This window comes from Geospiza fortis, unplaced genomic scaffold (genome assembly GCF_000277835.1).
Source record: "Geospiza fortis unplaced genomic scaffold, GeoFor_1.0 scaffold157, whole genome shotgun sequence".
Classification (NCBI taxonomy): Eukaryota; Metazoa; Chordata; class Aves; order Passeriformes; family Thraupidae; genus Geospiza; species Geospiza fortis.
This window is the reverse complement of record NW_005054314.1, coordinates 3,819,596-3,837,241: the sequence shown is the minus strand read 5'-3', so window position 1 is coordinate 3,837,241 and position 17,646 is coordinate 3,819,596. Positions and strand designations below refer to the sequence as shown.

The 17,646-nt window shown below is 40.3% G+C and overlaps 1 protein-coding gene across 2 annotated transcripts in view; it reads right to left on the bottom strand.

Moving 5' to 3' along the window:
• COL4A5 (collagen type IV alpha 5 chain) overlaps window positions 1–17,646 on the bottom strand; it is a 45,699-nt gene that overhangs the window by 16,724 nt on the left and 11,329 nt on the right. Inside the window, exons 16-35 of one of the 2 annotated variants that reach the window (XM_031056045.1) lie at window positions 16,925–17,008; window positions 15,624–15,716; window positions 14,967–15,037; window positions 14,554–14,745; window positions 13,942–14,110; window positions 13,198–13,290; window positions 13,005–13,109; window positions 12,360–12,457; window positions 11,948–12,098; window positions 11,185–11,298; window positions 8,591–8,599; window positions 7,766–7,933; window positions 6,802–6,896; window positions 5,900–6,044; window positions 4,548–4,646; window positions 3,478–3,567; window positions 3,034–3,173; window positions 1,999–2,125; window positions 700–780; window positions 43–141 (exon numbers count right to left, since the gene is read on the bottom strand). In XM_031056045.1, the coding sequence (XP_030911905.1) occupies window positions 43–141; window positions 700–780; window positions 1,999–2,125; window positions 3,034–3,173; window positions 3,478–3,567; window positions 4,548–4,646; window positions 5,900–6,044; window positions 6,802–6,896; window positions 7,766–7,933; window positions 8,591–8,599; window positions 11,185–11,298; window positions 11,948–12,098; window positions 12,360–12,457; window positions 13,005–13,109; window positions 13,198–13,290; window positions 13,942–14,110; window positions 14,554–14,745; window positions 14,967–15,037; window positions 15,624–15,716; window positions 16,925–17,008 (2,223 nt within the window). Of the gene's footprint in view, window positions 1–42; window positions 142–699; window positions 781–1,998; window positions 2,126–3,033; window positions 3,174–3,477; window positions 3,568–4,547; window positions 4,647–5,899; window positions 6,050–6,801; window positions 6,897–7,765; window positions 7,934–8,590; window positions 8,600–11,184; window positions 11,299–11,947; window positions 12,099–12,359; window positions 12,458–13,004; window positions 13,110–13,197; window positions 13,291–13,941; window positions 14,111–14,553; window positions 14,746–14,966; window positions 15,038–15,623; window positions 15,717–16,924; window positions 17,009–17,646 lie in introns of both variants that reach the window. The other variant, XM_031056046.1, reaches the window with a different exon arrangement.

Here is a 17,646-nt window from a genome sequence, read left to right as displayed (position 1 = left end):
TGCAGAGTGAAGAGCAGGAAAGAAACAGGAAGGACACCTAACCTGGTTCACCCTTCTGACCCGCTGGTCCAGGGATACCATCTCGACCAGGTTGTCCCTTTTCCCCTGAAGGACCAGGAGGGCCAGGACGACCAATATCACCTAAAACAGGGATGGAACACATCAGCACAGTCCTGCCTAAACTGCAGTAAAGAAAACCAGCATCCCCTTCACCACTATTTGAATCTAAATGTGTGGTAATACAATAAAAGATTTACAAGGGTGTAATCTTAAACCTCTCTCTCTCTGCCCTGCCCTGACAATTTAGAAAAGCCTTTTAGGCCTGTGATTTTTCAAGCAGTCACTGGTTTGCTAAAAATACAATGCTTCCCTTTAGAATAAATTAGGATTTTGCTCCTATAAAAATAGGTTAGACCACTGTAATACATAGCATAAATAAAGCTGGTAAGTACAGAAACAGTTAACTTCTTGTTTCAATAGCTAATGAATTGACAGCAAATACAAGTCCTCAAAATAAAGTTAAAATTTCTTTCTTTGCTGTATAATTTCAGTGAATTAAGTGCAATGTGCAATGGTGTTCAAGCACCCATGTACATATAGATACATTTCCCTGATGCTAAAAGGATAAGAAACGAAGCGCCTCCATGTGTTATGTTTTTCACAGAAGCAGCTGATCTCTGCTGCACTGTCCATGCTCACCTACTGGCCCAGGTGGTCCAGGCAGGCCAGGATTACCTGGAGGGCCCTCAATACCTTTTGGTCCTGGAATTCCAGGTGTTCCTGCAAAGTACAGGCATTTCAATCAAATAATAAACAAAACTGACTTTTCAGCAGATGTTGAAATGCTACAATCTGAGATGCCCTGAGTTACAAATGAGCTAATTCTATCAAGATACTGTATTTATGCCCATTTTGCAGATTTATAGCTGGTAAGGAGATGAATTAGAAACCAAAAAATGCACAGAAACAAAACATACTGGTACAACTGCCCTTACTGCTACTCTCAAGCCTCCTCTTAACTGGTGAGTGCTCATGGCCAAGGACACAGCAACTCAACAGTTACCATTTTAAAGACAGATGTTTCTGCTTGACAACAAATTGAAAGCATTATGAACTGGGATTGAATAGTCCTTCCCCAATCCTCTTTTCCCTGCCTGAAAAAGTAAAAATGGTCCTAGGGTTTACAACTAGATTCTTACCCCGACATCATGAGCTGAGTGGGAGGCAGGAGAAACATCTGATCTGTTGCAGTGTCTGCTCTGAACAACACCTGAGCCTGACCAAGGCAGTGTCTCAATACACCTTGTGGCTGCTCAGTCTTTTAGGCATGACATGAAACAGAGGGTAAAACTGTCAGGCTCATAGTCAGGTTTTGTTTTCTGCTAAGCTTCCTGTTGCCATGACCACAGTTGTAAATTCCCTAATTTTCTACATCAAAGCATCTCAAGCTTATTTGTAAAACAGCCTTTAGTGCTGTAAATGCAGCCAAGGTAAAGACTTTGTTTCTTTAAATTTTGAATGAAAAAACTGACATACACCTGTGAACAACTACTATCAATTTTTTTAAAGAGCAAAGTGCAAAACCTAATTTAATGATATTTTAGAGATTTCTCTTTAGAACACACTTTTTTGGACAATAAGTGATATGAAAAAACAGCTAAGTCTTCCAGGATGGCACTCTTTTACTGATTCATGAAGAAAAAAAAAATAGCTACTTTTTTTTTATCCCAATATTTGTGTGTTAGAGGACGTTAAGAGTGAGTGCTATGGAGAGTATTAACTAACACAGCTGCTCCATCCCCTCAATTTCAGAAGGCACTCAGTAAGAGAGGCATTCCCACACTTTTGCAGTGACAATTCCAACAGCACAAAGCTTAGAAGCAGCAGATTGCCAGAAACTCTGAGAAGCTGGAGTCTCCTCCAGTTACCCACTGTGTTTAGCTGTTCATATCAATATTAGCAAGAAGGGAAATGAAAAAAAAATCTGTTGATGATTACCTGGGAATCCAGGAAGGCCTGGTTCTCCTTTTGCACCTGGACTGCCTGGAAATCCAGGCAAACCAGGATTTCCAGCTATACCTTTAGAGCCTGGACTACCTGGGTACCCAGGCAAGCCAAGATCTCCCTGGAAAACATTAAGCAGAAATACAAACCCAGATTTCTTAAGATAGGAAAGTCCTTATTATATGTTCCCCATCCTACCATCACATCAAGGTCACAAGTATATTGTGTACACCTCTCCTCAAGTCCAGTTAATGTGAATCATCTCAACATAAAATGAAACAAAACCAGCAATAGTAAAGACTTCCACAGTTTTCCCCTATAATTTTGTGTACAGTATCATAGCTTTTCCTCAGAACTGGCCTATGTTAAAGAAAAAAGTACCTTCCTTTCTTCTAGCAGGATCAGAGATTTTTTACCCTATGATAATGCAGAATAAAAAAGAAACCAGTGCAGCTTTAATCATGCAATGTTTTTGCTACGTTAATTGTGCACAACATGAATTGCAAGGCATCAGTGAAGACTGGAAGACATTCTGAAGATCTTTCTGTCACTTTTTTGTGAGTGGCAGAAAGGATGATATAGGTAAATATTAATTAAAATACTTTATACAGACTAAAATTTTAAGACGCAGTAACCATTCTATATTATTAGTAATCTGTTCTTAAATGCATATCTGAAATTTTTAGGAATTAACTACATAATTACACAGGGGGACAATGATATTAATTGTATAAATCCCTAGCAACTACAAAAGTGTCACAGTGAAGATTAGGCCACTAAGTAAATCCAACTTGAAAAGTCTGATAAACAGTCTTCTCCTTTAACCTGATTAAGTTATAAATAAATATTTTCACCTTTAAAAGAAATTTTTATCTCACCTGAAAAGTCAACTCTGGTTGTTACTAGTATATTTTTATATATATTTACAGTTATACATAATATATATAAAGTAATAGTTGAGGGGAAAAAAATCAACACAAAATTTAATTTCCTCATGTAATTTTCAATTCAAGGATTTTGTAAAAGTACCTTTGGTCCAGGGGGACCAGGAATACCAATGCCTGAAAGACCAGGGTCACCTTTCTCCCCTTTCAGTCCAGGAAATCCTGCAGGCCCAGGCTGCCCTGGACGTCCTGCTAGTCCTTGGTTGCCTTTAAGCCCAGGGGGACCTGTCCAAAAGATAAAATGAAATTTAAAAAAATTTAAATAAAACTTCTGCAGCAATTTACAGAAATCATTCGAAGTACAGCAACTGAACTAGAAAGGCCTAACAATTTAACTGGCTGGCCTTGAATAGCTAATGTTTTTTTACATTTAAAACCAAACTAAAACAATTACCTAAAAATCTCCATTATGTATGTAGGGCTTTATGCAATCTTAATTTATTGCTATTATTACATGCTAGACACAAGCAGAGTCATCTTTGGGGTATACAAAAGGAGAACACTGTAAAATTCAAGCACAGAAACTAACCTGGAAGACCCATCTCTCCCATAGCTCCTTTTAATCCTGGAGGTCCTGTTGGTCCTGGCTGCCCAGGAAGCCCCATGTCTCCCTTGATGCCTAAGAAAGGTGTGGTTGAGTTAATTAATGACAATAATTACAGGTTTCTGATATCCATGCATTCTCATATGAACATACTTATCATCTGATTACAAGCAATGGATTTGGAGTTGCTTTAGGCCTCATACTGCTCCTACTTGCTTTTCCACACTTATTTGTAGTAAAATATTCAACACCTTCATTTTGTTGCAAGCCAAGATTTGATCAAGGCCACTTATTTGTTTTGAAATAAGTCTAATGAAATAGGTCAAGTCTCAGTCCAGGATTTAGTCACTATCTGAAAGGATTCAGCACTGGTGTGACATGGTCTGTCATGAGTTCCTATGCAGAATGAACACATCATCATCTTCTTATGTGCAACAAGTATTCAGCAGCTTCTTTTACAGAATTAAATGCAACCTACAATGCCCAAACTAGTTTGAGTCCTGGATATTAACAATATTCCCTAAGCCCAACAAAATATCTAGAGCAAGGCCTACATTAGACACAGCAAGAAAGGACTCAAGATCTCCGATAAATTATTACAGCTGTAGGGAGAAGAAGTGCAAAACAGAATTAATTTTCTTTGTCCTTGCAATTCTTTAAAGCAAATATTTGACACCCAGACAGCCTTTGCAATACATCCATTTGGCCATTTTCAAAATAGAATGCTTAGCAATATACAAAATAAACATATGAAATGAAGGTTCTGCAGTCACATTGCTTGCTCAAGCAGCAAGTACTTTTCCAGTCATCCTGAAAGACACCTTAATCTTCAATGGGAACAGTTTAAACCTGCTCTTGCGTCTGTTTGAAGGAAAGGGCTTCAAGCATGTGTTTGGATAAGGACTTTAAATGTCCCAAAACTGTGCTTCAGTTTTAAGTGCAAATCCCTAACGTTAGTTTAGATATAAGCGGATTAACATTCCAACTCCATGTGATAAAAATACATGCAAATCTTTATTCATCAAAGCTGTCCAGTTGAGACCTTGTTTACTGACCTGGCAATCCTGGCACACCTGGTGGGCCACTAAGTCCTGGTGGGCCTGGGTCACCTGGGAGACCTTGATAACCTTTCTGGCCTGATAAACCAGGGATACCTCAAGGGAAAAAGACATATTTTATTATTATTACTATCACTACTACTGTATGTTTTCTTTTACCTTAAGAGATCAGATGTAGCTATGGATGAATAAAAAACCAAATAGGGATTTTTCTTCAGTAAATATAATTCCCCTAGCTTAGCAAAGAAAAGTATCACAGAACACAAAGTATTTGTTCTGGAAAATTTAAAATTACTACAGAACAGGAACAATATAATAAGTAGAGAAAAAAGTAACTTCATGACTAATGTCAATATACTTCACTCAAGGGCTGTCTTCTGGATGAGCAGACTCCATTCTAACCTCTGCATTCATCCAGATTATTTATTTATATACAAGTTCAATTACCTTGCTACACCATAACCACTTTGGGACTAATATATTATGAAATTTAATGCAGGTTTTTTAGCATATTTTTACAAATTCTATGTGGCTGTTATCCTATAACAACTTTGTGTTGCCCTGCTGACATAGTTAAACCTGCCTTCCACAGGAAAAGAAAAATAGTGTTTTAGGAGCCTATCTAGGCTTGTGAGAAATTAATACAATAGGTAAATTAGCACAATAATGGCTGGGACAACATTTAGGGAAAAGCATTCGGGCTCTCTTAAGGGTAGAATATTTTTTACTCTTTTCAAGACTAAATTAAGAGTTCAAAGCAGACATCAGAACCCTTGGTGGGGGAGGAGGGAGAAGCCAGTAAGAATGAGAGAACACAGACTTGAAAAAGACTTCCAGGCTGCCAATTCCCCAAGCAGAAACACACACAGAGATGACACATTCAGCTCATAGGTGGTATAGAGAGACACCCAAAGGGAGAATACAGAGGTGGTGCATGAGCAGATAGCCTGATCAACTTCATCCTATGTGGCAAAGACCAAAGGGCCTTTGAGACAACAGGAATGCAGCCAGGACAGCAGCTATGAAAACTCTCTCATCATGCTTAGGAATAACTCCTAGAAGAGTGAATTGTAATCCTGCTAAAAGCATCTTAGTGCTGTTACAAAACTGCCATGTGCCAAATAATAGTAACAGCTAATGAGCAAGGACACTGCAAACTAATCATAAAAAGGAACTTGGTCACAAAATCCCTTTTAAAAAAGCCTAAACACAAGACCCTTAAACCACATCTATATTCCAAATTAATTTTTTTCTGTAAGAATGAATGAATAGTAATGGATTCAGTCACAGCTCACTACAATGTGTAGAGGACAAAGCACCTCCCCACACCCACATGCAAAGTTCTTTACCTGGAACACCTGGCTCGCCTTTTTCTCCTTTTGCTCCCAGCTGTTTGGGATCAAGTGTTCCTGGTGGACCTGGCAGACCTGCTTCACCTTTGATGCCTTTCTGCCCCACTGGTCCAGGAGGTCCTGGTGGACCAGGTAATCCACTATTACCTACAGAAGGTACAGCCAACAAAAGGAAAAAATAATCCTTAAAGGTAGGCTAATGTATTTGTCATGCTTTGTCTTACACAGGCATTCCATGATTTATTCATGAGGTTGGAATTCATGCAATGGTCAGGCAGTTCATGGAAGGTGCTCCATAGCACCTTTAGCCCTGGAACAAAGCTGAGTGAATGGAGTGCACAGGGGTGTCTGCCAGCTCAGGGCAGCAGAGGAAGCAGCTGCGCCTGTCTGAGCCATGCTGTGCTACCAGCACAACAGCTATGGCACCTTGGGATTCAGAGCCTCCTTGTTGTGGAGAGGTGAACTGGGTTTTCTCCAACCAAACTCTTTCAAAATTCTTCTCCAACAAGGGGGTTGGGAAAATGCAGAGAGAAGAGACTCTCTCTGATACCTATACAGCTAATTCTTGATGACTCCATAACCTTAAGCTACTGATTTTCTTCTTTCTGCTGTTTTAAGCAGGCTTCAAAACACACTGCAGAAATATTGCCCTACTTCAATGCTAACAATCCAAAGGAAATGTTTCTAAAATAGCTAACAATTCATAACATCAACTAAATAGTGATTGAATGCTATGGCTTAAAAATGCAAAGCAATACTGAACATCAGCACTGTCACAAGACAATAACTTAGGCAGGTCCCAGAAATTAAAACCTAAATGTTAGTATTACAAAACCTCTTTTAACACAGGAGAGGGAAAACAGCATTCTGTGTCCCTTTCAGGGGTGAACAAAACAAACATTACCTTTCAAGCCAGGCAGACCATTTCTTCCAGGAGTTCCTGGAGGCCCTGGAGGACCAGGAGCTCCCATGACACCCATCTCACCTTTGGCACCTAAAAGCATTGAACCAACCACACTGTCATTCTGAACAGAAACTCAAAACCTAACAGGTACCTTAAATTTGCTTCCCTGGATCTCTATGGTATTTATTAACCAGCACATGTGTGTTTTAAGGGAATTACAAGTACTCATTTATTGCATAAATTAATATCAGATAAAATGACACCTGAAAATTGTGGCAATTTTTCCAGTTAGATCTCTGAGAAGAGAATTTGCACTGCTCTGCTATGGTAGAAAGCATGTTTATATCTCCAAGAGGTTTAGTTCCCTGGTTTGAAACACAAATACTAGTTGGAACAAACTTGACTTGAGTGAAAGGCAAGAAGACATAATTAAGTATACACTACTTCTAGAATATTTTGTATTGCTCCCTCTAACCAAGAGATTATCAAAATTAATTTTTAGTATTTCTACTTCAAAGGCCAAAACAGACTAGCTTAACTGAATAGTCTAGCATTTAGAATAAGGAAATTAATACTTAAAACTAAGTAGCATTTTTCATGATTTTTTAAACAAATTTTATTCTCAATTATAGCAGTGACTAGAAAAAAAAATCACAAAATAAATTAGAAAAGTATCATAACAATGATGATCAAAGGCATATCTGAAAGCTATGAAAAAGAATAATATATGAAATATTTAAATCAAGTTACAGGGAAGAGTGAAAAGGTAACAAGGATTTTAATGCAACAAATCTGGTGACAATTTTGTTAAAGTATGAGGTGTAATGGTCACATAGATCCAACTTCAAATAGGTAGGATAAACACCTAAGCACATTAAGCTGGCATGGCCAAGCATAAAGAGCTTACCACCTGTAACTGCAGTTTGGTCTTTCTCCACAGGTAAAATACATGAACTTACCTGGAAATCCAGGTATTCCATCCCTGCCAGGAGGCCCAGGTGAACCCTGAGGCCCTGGTAGTCCAGGGGGCCCTGGATATCCTGGAGCTCCTTGGTCACCTGGAGGACCAGGAATATCGAAGCCTGGAGGACCTGGATCCCCTTTCTCCCCTGGAATGCCTTGCAGCCCTAGACAATGTGGTTAAGACAAAACCTTTTAGTAAAAAGTGAGGCAAGGCTGAGATCTGTGTGACTGGGTATAGTACTGCAGGAATAGTTTTAGTTGCAATCCATTCCTAGCACTGCTGAACACCCCGCAAGTCTTCTAAAACCAATTATTTTTTAATGGCTTCCAAGTGTTAGAAGGCCATATTCTCCTGAAAAAGAAACATGACTAAAATTTTACTAAGATGTAGCAAATGCAATTCAAATCTCAAAAAGAAAACAATTCTCTTCAACAACATTTTACGTCTGATTATTAAAAGAAAAAGCCAAATTTAGTAGACTAGTTTGTATTTTAAAATTAGGTATTCACATTCACATATGTCCATGAATTACTCAATTTTCCTATGTTCTAAGGAAACAGCAGCTGAATATTTTTGAAGGCTAGCAAAATTCTGCACTGCACTGTATTTTCCCTAAATGAAAAATAATAATTGTCAAAATTTGCTTAAGATTGTTCAGTGCTAATGACCCTGAGCTCCAGGCACTGAAGCAAGCAGGTGGCTCATTTCCCTCCAGTGCACAGAGTCAGTGAAGATGCTCACTCTGGAAGTAGAGCTGACCAAAAAGAAGAATTCATAAATCTCAAGTTAAGAAAAGGCTTTGGTAAAGAAACCACAGTACCTGGGGGACCTGAGGTTCAAAAGCCAACGAGTTAGAGCTCATCAGGAAGTTGAGACAGGTAGCAGTAAGCAGTTGTAATAGTCATTAAGTTAGGAAACAAAATAAAGCACATATAGATTAGAACAAAGACAAAAAACCAAAATCTATCTGAAGTTACTGAAAACAGATCTAAATACAAAGAATTCAATGCTAATGCAGCTAAGAGAAACTAGACTGCAAGGAAACTTGGAGATCTTTTTAAAAGTGCATCCATCCCTGTATGCAGAAGCCACAGATATTTTCAAATATTGATGGTACAGTTAAAAAAATTTTTCCCCTCTCTCCTTGTCTGTATTCTTTACAAAAGTGGGGAACAAGGTTTTTCTGATATGTTTCTTACAAAACTCTCATTTCTAGAGACTGGCTTGGACCCCTTCTGAGCACCAGAGTACCAGAGTACCCCCTATCAATCAGCTTCTCATTGATTGGCCTCACATTCTGTTAAATCCCTCCAAAAAGGGATTTTCAAAAGATGTTCTTTCCTTATTACACAAAAAAACTTTCAATATTTTCCCCCATTCTTTCAGTTCTATTATGTAAGCACACATTGTTACACCACAGATGGTATACTGCATGTTGCATGCCCTGGCATAGTCTCAGATAATTGACACCACCATGCCAAAACCTCATCAATAACACCAAGGCAGAAGAATTCCAACTCTGTAATGGTGACCCCACTCTCAGCTGCAAGAACAAGTTTAGGAGTGATGTCATCATGTGTTCTTTGCACACTGAAAAGGTAGATTGAATTTTCTTGATGGCATAAGCTGTGGAATTGCATTTATTTAATTCAAAGCATGTTCCCCTCTGGCAGCAGCTTATCACTGCTTTAAACCCTGGTGTCAGGTGCCTGGAGTGGCTATTTTGCACAGAAAAAAACCACAGTACCAGATGATGGACAGCGGATACACATGCTCTGTATTCAAGGACTTTCTATCAGCAAGTAGGGAAAAAAAAAACCAAAACATAATATATGGGACAAACTCCATACCTAGAATGGTAAAGATATTTTTTCAAATAGAAATTAATTCCAATCTAATTTCTGGTCTCAAAAAAGTAACCACATCATAATTAGAACAATGTAGACAACACAGTAAATTCTAAAGTAATTTGTTACATATTCAAAACAGGAAAAATGTTGACCTATTGCAAACTACTCGAATAAATGGTGGTGTAGACAAAGCAAATTCTGAACAGGGACTTCTCTCCAAGAATTTTCTAAATTACCTGAAAAACAGAGTCCCAGAAACTTTACCCTAATGCTGCATAAAGGATCAGAATCAAAACAGCCCAGTAATACACACGAGGGATGGGAGAAGGGAATTAAGGCATTCTGCACAGAACAGAGACAGAGCAGTGCCAAGGGAAATAAGGATTTCTGAAGCAGGACCTTGCAGCATGCACCAGATTTCAGAGTCCCATGCTGTTAATAGCCACACTGATTAGTCAGTACAGACATGAAGAGTGAAAATAGAGGCATTTCAAATCCATCAGCTCTAGCAATCATTGTGCATTTGTCAACATTGGTATTTTGCAGAATAAATTGGTGGTCACATGAAATCAAACTCTGGCTAGCACCAGAGAGATGTTACATGAAGACAAAAGAACATGCATTGGATGAAACATTCAAACCCACACTCATCCATCCCCCCTCACCCCAAAATCAGGTCCTTCTGTTTCAGTTTAGCTTCCAGTGCAGCTCAGGATCCTACAGTCAGCACAGCCAGCCAGGCTCAGGACCCACTGCTGCCCCAGGGAACCCCTGTGTGCCTTGTCCCAACCCCTCCTGTGCCCTGCTCCCAGCACTGGGCACACCCCAGGCTGGCTGGTGCCCTGACCACATGCTCCTTGCCCCATTCAGGAAGAATAGATTGAAACCTGACCCACACTGTGCATGCAAGCAGAATTCAAACTCCATGGGTCTGTTTACTCAAGTGCTTGTCCACCTTCAAGTTCAGCACTTTGCTGAATCTCAGGTCACAGTTCATAAAGATCTGAATATGACCAACCAACCCAGGATCCATGGTCTTACAGCTGGCCATGGCTTTGTCAGCATGCATTGCAAACAATGACAAGCCCAGTGCTGACACACAAACACGTTCAAATAGTCTAGCTCACAGACATGCAACACAAACATTTTACAGGCATGGCAGAACTAAATATTTAATACTGGAACTGGATGTGTTTGGAAGGGCTTTGGTGCAAGGCATGCTGAGGACCACAGAAAGTATTCTCACTGTGGTGACTGCCATATACTTGCAACATCAAGAGCTGGTGCACAGCAAGCCCATTCACTGAATGAGAGGAAAAGGAATTTCCCTGAATGAACTTTGAACAGAATGATGTACATGGACACACATGTACCCTTCTGTGTAGAGATGGAACAAGTTCATATCTTCATCAATCATCAGTCATTTTAGACAAAAGGCAACCAAACTCCCTTCAGAGACAAACTTAATTATCACTGTCTATCTGTGAGTTGGACCTTCAGCCCCTTGTGTCCCTGCTTGTATATGCCAGAAATAACCTATGGGAACCATTTGTGTAAGTTTTACCTGGGGGGCCAACAGGACCTGGAGGTCCTGGAGATCCAGGAGGACCTTGACCACCGATGCCAGGAATGCCTGGTGCTCCTGGAAGTCCTGGTGGTCCACTTGGTCCAGGGTCACCTAAAAGAGAACACTCTTGTTTAGACAAATACTGAACTCATTTCAGAGACATTTGCTTTCAGAGCAGAGTCCCTGCATATTGTACTTGGAATCTCATCCTTGCAAGCAAACAAACATTGATCTAACAGAGAAAAAAACCACACACTCCAGAGGCTATTTCCCAAGGCCAGAGATTTGTCCTCACTCAGTATGGACTGCATGAAGTTTATGTTTCTAGGCTACACATAGACATATTGCAGCATTATCCACATCAAACTCAAAAGATGCTCCCCAGTAAAGCAGGCATGCTGGGCAGGCCAGTACAGGCCATGGTCAAGAGCAGAGGTAAATGAATTGCTAACTGTGCATGTGGAAGCACAGTGCATCTAAACGACAATTATTCTATTGACAAAGCTTTGCCCCCATATAAACATTATTTTTTAGAATACAGAGCTTCAGGTACTGAGCCACAGATTGGGATTTACTCCCTTAGCTGCCTTTTGAGAACATAATTTTCCATTTACACAGGTGTGTCTGTTTTGGAAAAATTGATTTTGAAGTAATGGCTGTAAAGTCAGCACTGCTTGTATTTAACTGCCATATGCCTTCCAGCACAGCTACATTTTAAAAAGTTCAATAGGGGAACAAAACAGGGGAGAGTTCTCAATACCTTTGGGCCCTGGGGTTCCATCAAAGCCTGCCCGGCCCGGGAGACCAGGGTTTCCTGGGAAGCCAGGATCACCTTTAGGTCCTTGACCTCCTTTTATGCCAGGGGGTCCTGGGGCCCCAGGTGGTCCTGGAACTCCAAATCCACGCTCTCCCTATAACAAAGAAATTTAAAAAAATAAAAGGGGATTTTCTAAGTTTAGCCTCTCCTAAAAATGTTAAAAGTAACCAATTAAAAATGGCCACCATCTTAGAGTTCAATTACTATTTTACTACCCTCACTCAAACTGTCAAGTAAAATATTTTACTTCCCCACCATCAAAAGCTGAGAATGAGAGGTGAAATCCTCCTCAGCATCTTCCCAGTGACACAGAAAAACCTCTAAGGGAAGATTTATACTAAACACAAACACAGACCTTCTCTCCTGGGAAACCGGGTGGTCCAGGAGGTCCATCCAGACCAGGGCGACCTGGAGTTCCTGGAGCTCCGGGCGGGCCTGGAGTCCCTGGGAAACCTACACATGACAGGAAGATTAGGGAGCAGAAAGGACACCAGAGAGCATTAGAACAACTCCTCCAGACATGCCTAAAGCCCGTGAAAAGAGGTTCTGTGCTAGCTAGCCCAAGCACTGAAGGGGTACCCATTCAGCTGAGAGAACTTCTGAGCATTCAGTCTTCGTCACAAAGGGTCTCTGGGACTCTCCGAGGGGGCACTCCCTATGCTGTGAGCTTTTACAAAAATCACAAGCAGTTCACATCAGAAACATTAACATCTTGAGGCAGCATTTGGAGATCATTTATTGATTCAAGCTCATTTCCCAAAGTCTTACCAAAGTGTTACTGGTTTACTGAAAAATGTAAGCTACTGAGAAGGAGCAGGACAGTGAACAGAGTAATAACAGCTCAGCAGTTTTTTTTCTCTTGGTATTTCTGAAACTGTTATAAAGATGTATAGCCTTAGGACAAACATTTTTTAAAGGATGTTAGAGACAGAAATACACTCCCTAGTAAAAAGTCCCCTCTTCCAGCCAGTACAACACAGTAACAGGGCAGTAAACATACCCTTTGGGCCTGGTGGACCTGGAAGTCCAATGCCAGGAATACCTGGCTCTCCCTTTGGACCTGGGATGCCAGGTAAACCACGCTGACCTGGCTGACCAGGATCTCCTGTAAAAAGAAGAGCATCAACATAGTTATCCAGAATCAGAATAAAAAGGTCTTGGAATCCTCTGGGTATCTAGCTGCTGTGCTTTACCTGGAAGACCTGGATCACCAATTCTTCCTGGAGGACCAGGGGGACCAGGAACTCCTGGTTCTGTAATAGTCTGGCCAGGGTCACCTTTTGGACCTAAAACCAAAAAGTAGAAATATGCATCACTCAGTAGGAGTTGGTTTTGTTTTTCTTTAAGCAGAAATAATGCCAGTCCCATCCCAAGCTTACAAAGAACTCAGATATCAGCAATACTTTATTCAATAGGTTCTCTAGCCCCAAGCCCCACAAAGCACTTAGAGGCTCAGAAGCCCTGTTTAATGTTCAGACAGTTTTTCTGAACTGTTATTTTTTAATAGCTTCATCCTAGGTACCATCATATGAGGAGTATTTCCATAGCTGACACCAGCACAACTTGATTAGGATCTGTGTAGTTGACAAGAAAGAAACAAAAGCAAAGTTGTTCAAAGCAACCCCTTTTTCCCCCCACCCTGTTTTAGCTGCAGTGTAGCCCAGCATACAAAGGTAGTTGCAGTGCATTTCCACTGCAGTCAGTGGGGAAGGAGAAGCTTCCCTGGAGGTCAGAGCAGAAGGTGAGGCACGTGCCTAAAGTGACATGGCACAGATGCTGCCCTCCCTCTGGTTCTGTGAGGACCCTCAGTAAGGGAGAACACTTATAACAGGTCATACAAAGCCTCTAGGAAAAGTTTAAAAGCAGCATTATGTTCTGAGAAGGGGCAAAGTTTGGCTTTGCAGCCCTTGCTCAACAGCACACAGAGACCAACTCACCTGGGACACCAGGAGGTCCTGGACGGCCAGATACACCTTGGATGCCCTTTTCACCAGGTGAGCCTTGTGGACCAAAACCAGGAGGTCCAGGAAGCCCTTTCTCTCCAGGAAGACCTGGTATTCCTGGGTCACCTGGAATACCCATTTCTCCTTTGAATGCAACACTGCCCTGGAAATAGAAAGAACATGATGGGAAAGGTAATGTATTTACTAATCAAAAGAGTAAAATGTTTTATTGCTTCTGCTTTGAAACTCTGGCAGTTTTCACTCTTCCAGCTCTCATTAGCTGCCTACATCTTGCTAACATGGTAGAGAGCAGGCCTAAACCTGGCTACTTAGTTCTTCCCAGTACATGTGTGGAACGTAGACAATGGCAGAAGGGACGCTCTGACACTGCCCAGGAGGAGCCTCAGCTTATTTCTAGAGCACTGGCAGATTCAGGAGGTATCTTAGTGTATCATCACTAGACTGGCATTTACTGAAGAGAATTCATGCCTTATCACATACAGACAAAGTGCATTTGTGCCAGTTCTCTTATCTGCACTATGTCAAATGCATGCAGGACTTCCCAAAACATCCATCCAGTCAAAGACAGCCTCAAATGGCACTCACAGGTTCCCCCTTAGGGCCAGGCAAACCTGGCAGTCCATCTCGTCCAGGAGTGCCATCTATGCCAGGGAGACCTGGAGGTCCTGGGAAGCCAGGGTCTCCTTTGTCACCTTTCAGTCTTGGAGAAGTCAGGACATCCCCTGGGTCTCCTTTAGGACCAGGTCTACCAGGAGCACCTGGGGTGCCTGGGAAGCCCTGAGGGAGAAAAAAACAAAAAGATAAAAAAGAAGGTATTTTAGTTTTTCTTTCACTCCCTCTCTAAGTATGGAACAATGTATGAATCATGCATTCAGGATAGTTATAGACCACCAAATACATATTAAACAATATATTAAATCTATTGTTTACAGATCTACCTGTCATGCAAGACAAATGAGACACTATTTTCCCCGCCAGAACACAACACCACCACTTACTGGTGGCCCTACAAGGCCAGTTAATCCAGGAAGCCCCTTTTCACCTTTTGGTCCAGGAAAACCAGGAGAACCTGAGTAGTGCAGAAAACATAAAAGAAAAACATAAATCTGGAGAGGCTGCAATATCAAACATTATGTTTCATTGATAACAGCTAAGTTGTTTTAAAACTAGACAAAGTTTACTCTGGTTTTTTTTTTGAGAGCTTCATTTTATTTGAGCAGAAACATATTTGCAACTCTAGTTGAACCAGTAGTGTCAAAAAAAAAAAATCACACTTTTAAAAAGCTCCAGCTCCTCCATTACTCCATTATTCCAGGAACAGCAGTAGTAGAAGTTGATTTTTCTCTCTCAGTTAAATCTACAGCAGACCCTAAACCTTCAAAATGCAGAATGCTTGCAAGGCTGTCTTTCAACAGAGAAGTATTTCTCAAAGACTAGATTTTCAAAGAATGAGTGTTTGTTTTACACATGCCCATCTCATTTCTTTTCAACTGTGCAAAACACAACACGCACCAACTCTGCACTGGAGATGACAAATGCACATTCGAACTTGTACACGATATACAGATATATTGTGACCATTGTACCCAGACAACCCTGATAAAAAGTGACTTTATGGAACATATTAAGTAAACCAGTGGAGACTCCAGCCCTACCTGGACTACCCGGAGGTCCTGGTGGTCCCCTCTCCCCAGGAGGACCAGTTACTCCAGTTCCTATGCAGTTGAAGCACGTGTCTCCTCGGTCACCTAAAAAGATTTGCATTGAAAAAGTGTACTTGAGCATCAGGTTTTAGAAAATATTACAAGAATTCAGTAAAACTGCAACTGTTTTCTTGCTACTGATCTATAATACCAGGTCCAAAGTGACTTTAAATAATTATTGCTTAAAATTAGAAGCTTCCCCCCTCCCCCAAGTTAAACTAAAGCTTTTTGGTGGCTAGGAGACAACCAATATCAGATATGATTAGATTGTATTTATGACAGTGCAAAATAATTAAAACAAAAGCAGGGCTTTCAGAAATAGAAGGTAAAACCATGGACTCTTTTTCTTCTCAGCAGAAGTGTCCCCTTTTAAAGTAGGTACTTGACACTTCTAACTACAACTATAAACCACATGTATCAAAATCCCAAACTTAAACTCCAAGAGTGCAAAATAAATATTGGGAATGTTTCATTGATTTGAAAATAGACTAAAAGTATTTAATGAGGGAAAAAAAATTTTTTTCAAGAAGCTTAGGAATTTCCTTCACATACAGACTTATGCGACATTCATCAGTGAAATATTTGAGCATTTCATTTAGGTTAATTAGTTAATCTTTACAATCTCCATGACAAAAAATATTTTTCTTTCAAGTGAGTACAAAATTAAGTGAGATGTCTAAAGTAATTTATGATGTCCATGGTTGGGCTAGGAAAAGATTCTCACTTACCCATATCAGCATCCTCATTGCAAGGTTGTCTTTTTGGAAACAAGGATATATATTAAATATGACTTTCTTTTGCTTAGCAAACAAACAAACTCACTGCAGACTGACCAGCTCAAATTAGGAGTCTTGTATTTATAACTGTAATGCTGCTTTCCATAAAAAATGTCAAATTTATTAATGAATAATATTAATGAATTTTCAAACAGACTTGGCCAGTGCTGTTACAAAGCACACAGTTTCTATCTGCCTGGGAGATACTCATAATCCTCCATTATGAGGTTCCATTTTACTTTATTCAAGATCATTATTGGTTACACCCTCAGTCACTCAGACTACTGTGCATTAATGTTAGGTGTTAAGGAGTATCCTACACTCTAAGCAAATAGCTTTCTTATACAGAGACATAAAACATCTGCACTTAACCCTTCTGGGAAGGGCACCATTAATCACTATTTAATGCAGGCTTTACATTTTTTACCAAGCTTCAAAAAAAGGAGAAAAATAGAAAATGTAGCCATGACACTGCACCTTTTTGGCCTCGCTCCCCTGTAAAACCTTGTTGTCCTGGAATTCCTGGAGGACCTGGTGGCCCTTGCTCACATAACCCTTCACCTAAGGAAAATCAGGAGAGGTTTTATTATCTATTTGTGTTAGAATGACAGCAGCACCAAATAGATGTATTCAGTACAAAAATGTATTTGTGTAGAGATTCTAATACACCCACCATAATCACAGACCAAACATTTTGGCAATTCAGACAGGATTGCTGGTGAAAACCCACACATGTAATTCAATCTCAAAAAGAAACAGTGATATTACACAACAATCCTCAATTCCTTGCAACCATCTCCCACTGCTTCCCACAGCCTACACACTTCCATCTCTACACTTCATTCTGATGTTCAGTCTCGTATCATAAAAACATGTCTATGAATCATCATCAGAGCAAGGGCACTTCAGATGCCAATGCCATCTAGACACTAAATTCCTCCCTGAATCATGTTAGCCCCTCTCCACTACAGCTTTCCAGTTCTTATAGTCTATCTACCATTCCCTACTCTCCATATACCAAAAAGGAGCTAAATGCTTTCATCCAAAGTGTTCACTCCAAAGCTAATTTCATGTGGTCAACACACAAGAATATTTATGAAATGGAACTGGAATTCTGTGAAAAGTTATACCTTCGACTCTCCTGCTATCACAGCTCTTAGTAGGGAACAAATTCTGTACCTGTCCTTAAGCCTGAGGTT